Source organism: Hylobates moloch, unplaced genomic scaffold, assembly GCF_009828535.3.
Source record: "Hylobates moloch isolate HMO894 unplaced genomic scaffold, HMol_V3 SCAFFOLD_20, whole genome shotgun sequence".
NCBI classification, from domain to species: Eukaryota; Metazoa; Chordata; class Mammalia; order Primates; family Hylobatidae; genus Hylobates; species Hylobates moloch.
This window is the reverse complement of record NW_026652295.1, coordinates 47,630,563-47,634,252: the sequence shown is the minus strand read 5'-3', so window position 1 is coordinate 47,634,252 and position 3,690 is coordinate 47,630,563. Positions and strand designations below refer to the sequence as shown.

General features: G+C 40.6%; 1 protein-coding gene across 1 annotated transcript; it reads left to right on the top strand.

Moving 5' to 3' along the window:
- Positions 1-220: 220 nt before the first annotated feature.
- On the top strand, positions 221-1,859 carry PGK2 (phosphoglycerate kinase 2). Its single transcript, XM_032140436.2, has one exon. The coding sequence runs from the start codon at positions 319-321 to the stop codon at positions 1,579-1,581; it is 1,263 nt and encodes a 420-aa protein (XP_031996327.2). The 5' UTR covers positions 221-318; the 3' UTR covers positions 1,582-1,859.
- Positions 1,860-3,690: the final 1,831 nt, after the last annotated feature.

The following is a 3,690-nucleotide window of genomic DNA, read 5'->3' as shown; positions in this document are numbered from 1 at the left end:
CATTCTTATTCTGGGGTTTCTCCACCTACCCAAGTCTCGTCCGAAGGCAGGTACCTCTACTCCACTACATGGCCCTATGCCCAGGAAGTTGGAATCTTCACCTAGCAACACAGTTCAGATCGAGATTGACAGGACCTTGAGCCAATCACAAAGCTAGATTTCCTTTCCAGTCTCACAGTGGCTGTTGTCCTGGAGACAGTGTGGAGAAGAAAGGGGGCGGGGCAAGGGCAAGGGCGTTAGAAATCACCACCTACCCAGCCTCCCAACAGCAAGTTGGTTCTTCAGCATTAAGATCCAGGTGTCAGCCTATGTCTTTATATGGTCAAAATGTCTCTTTCTAAGAAGTTGACTTTAGACAAACTGGATGTTAGAGGGAAGCGAGTCATCATGAGAGTAGACTTCAATGTTCCCATGAAGAAGAACCAGATAACAAACAACCAGAGGATCAAGGCTTCCATCCCAAGCATCGAGTACTGCCTGGACAATGGAGCCAAGGCAGTAGTTCTTATGAGTCATCTAGGTCGGCCTAATGGTGTTCCCATGCCTGACAAATATTCCTTAGGGCCTGTTGCTGTTGAGCTCAAATCTTTGCTGGGCAAGGATGTTCTGTTCCTGAAGGACTGTGTAGGCGCAGAAGTGGAGAAAGCCTGTGCCAACCCAGCTCCTGGTTCAGTCATCCTGCTGGAGAACCTGCGCTTTCATGTGGAGGAAGAAGGGAAGGGCCAAGATCCCTCTGGAAAGAAGATTAAAGCTGAGCCAGATAAAATAGAAGCCTTCCGAGCATCGCTTTCCAAGCTAGGGGACGTCTATGTCAATGATGCTTTTGGCACTGCGCACCGGGCTCATAGTTCCATGGTGGGAGTGAATCTGCCCCAAAAAGCATCCGGATTCTTGATGAAGAAGGAACTAGGTTACTTTGCTAAAGTCTTGGAAAACCCATTGAGACCCTTTCTGGCTATACTTGGTGGAGCCAAAGTGGCAGACAAGATCCAACTTATTAAAAATATGCTGGACAAAGTCAATGAGATGATTATTGGTGGTGGAATGGCTTATACCTTCCTTAAGGTACTCAACAACATGGAGATTGGTGCTTCCCTGTTTGATGAAGAGGGAGCCAAGATCGTCAAAGATATCATGGCCAAAGCACAAAAGAATGGTGTAAGGATCACTTTTCCTGTTGACTTTGTTACTGGTGACAAGTTTGATGAGAATGCTCAGGTTGGAAAAGCCACTGTAGCATCTGGCATATCTCCTGGCTGGATGGGTTTGGACTGTGGTCCAGAGAGCAACAAGAATCATGCTCAAGTTGTGGCTCAAGCAAGGCTAATTGTTTGGAATGGGCCGTTAGGAGTATTTGAATGGGATGCCTTTTCTAAGGGAACCAAAGCCCTCATGGATGAAATTGTGAAAGCCACTTCCAAGGGCTGCATCACTATTATAGGGGGTGGAGACACTGCTACTTGCTGTGCCAAATGGAACACTGAAGATAAAGTCAGCCATGTCAGCACTGGAGGCGGTGCCAGTCTAGAGCTTCTGGAAGGTAAAATCCTTCCTGGAGTAGAGGCCCTCAGCAACATGTAGTTAACATAATGTTACTTCCTTCTGTTTTTCTGTCCACAGCCTTTAAGTCAGCTTAGTGCTTTTACATCTCGATGTGACTTTTGTTAAAATCTACTCCTAGATCAAGACCTATGTAATGGACAAGCAATGGGCCATCAGGAACTCTTAATATCAGCACAGCAATTCATTTAATTTGGTCATGGCATTTGCCTATTCAAGTTCTCATTTGAACTTCACCATTGTGCTTTCTAGGGAGGACATATTCTTAAGTTGCCTATTAAAGAAAGTGAGCTGAAGAAGCTGAATCTTTTTATTTTAGTCCAACTTTGCTATTGTTTCATAATTTGAAACCCAAAAGACAAAACTTAAGTTGTTGGGAAAGGGTGGAATGAAAGTTGACAAACAATAAATATGCCCAAATAAACTGAGAAAAATAATTACATATAAGAACTCATGGGTACCATTAAAGTTCTGCTAAGAGGAAATGTTATACTAAATAGGAAAAAAAAAGAGAAATGAAAGATACTTATTAAGCCCAAGGAATTTTTAAAAAGAAAAGAAATTAAACTCAAGGTAAGAATTATGTTTGTGTGCATATCCATGCACAAAAGTACACACAAATGCCAGCTAGAAAAAGAACTACAAGTTAAACCCAAGTTGTAAATAAGTGTTTTATTTTTAAGGCAGGCATTATTTAATAAATAGATAATATAACTGGTAAGTTCTAAAACTTTGTTTTTGAGATAAAATATATATACATAGCTAGTTTAATAATGGGAAAATAGAGATAAAAATTCTCTATTAGAAAACAGAAGATAAAATGATAAGAAATGTAGAAAAAACAAAAACACTAATTGGAAAATATTTTGCTTTATTCTGTAGACAAAGAGGTAGTTTAGGGCAACGCTATTAACAAGAATAGTAATTAAGAGTAAAAATGCAGATTAACCTTTCCCAGCTATAATGTCTTATGTCCCATAACCCCAGATCAGTTGTGATATTCAATATCCTGAATAATTGAGCTTCAAATATGAATCTTAATACACCTGAAACTTCAACATATTTTAAGCAGAATATTAATATCATAATAATCCCAGGAAAGATGTAGGAGTTAGGATTAATGGAACCAAAACTTGAGTAGTTGAAACAAGATTAAAACATATCACTCTCTCACATGAGAATCCAGGGCAAATAACATGGGCTTTCCTTTATGAGGTCATCTAGGGAACCAAACTGGTGAAACAGATCTGTTACTCCCAGTGAGGGGGTTCAGTCTGTGTATGGTATGAGGCCACTGTTCAAGTTTTTGCTGCTTGATTGCCAACCTGAAGGGGGAAGTTCTTGAAAGGCAATTAGTTTTCTTTTCAGTGCATGATTCAAAAAGTTTAGAGATTGTTTTCATGTATCCTATTGGCATTAGTTGTGAGATAAGGCCTATTTTGCAAGGGAAGATTGGGGATGTATTCGCTCCAGCTGCATACCTTGTGCCCAGCTAAAAGTCAATAGATTCTATTGTTGAAAGGAAGTAAGGAGGGGAAAAACACTGAAGAAAATTAATGGTTTCTGACAGACTGCCATGCTGGCCTCCCAAGTATCCATGTACAAGTATTCATGTTTTGTTTTGTTCTGTTTTGCTTTCCAAAAAGAAAATATCTGTTCTCCAAGAGATACGATACAATCAAATGACTGGTCCATTTACTGCATCCTACTAAAAACTGGGTATCTCTGAATTACGCACAATTCTTTCTGTGTGATCCAGTGGGGGCCCAACAGCGATGAACTCAAAAACACAGTCATTTTTCTCATACCTCCCAGCCCCCCACTCCATACATAGCCAATACACAATAGTGAAAAAGAAATAGAACAACTGCAACAAAAATACTCACCTAGAAAAAGCCACTGATTGATTACAATTATGAAATAAATCACTCTGGATCAGAATTTCAAGGACTCCCTGACCTGGCAGCAGCGGGATTTCCTTGGTTAGACTCGTTCTGTCTCTGGAAGGAACTTACCCATTGTGCTTTTCTGGCCGATCATTTGACCAGTTGGGAAAGTTTGTTTCCTTAACTTCCATGGCATATCCTCAAGCAGAGGGTATGCTTCTTCAGGCCATATCAGGCCACTGCA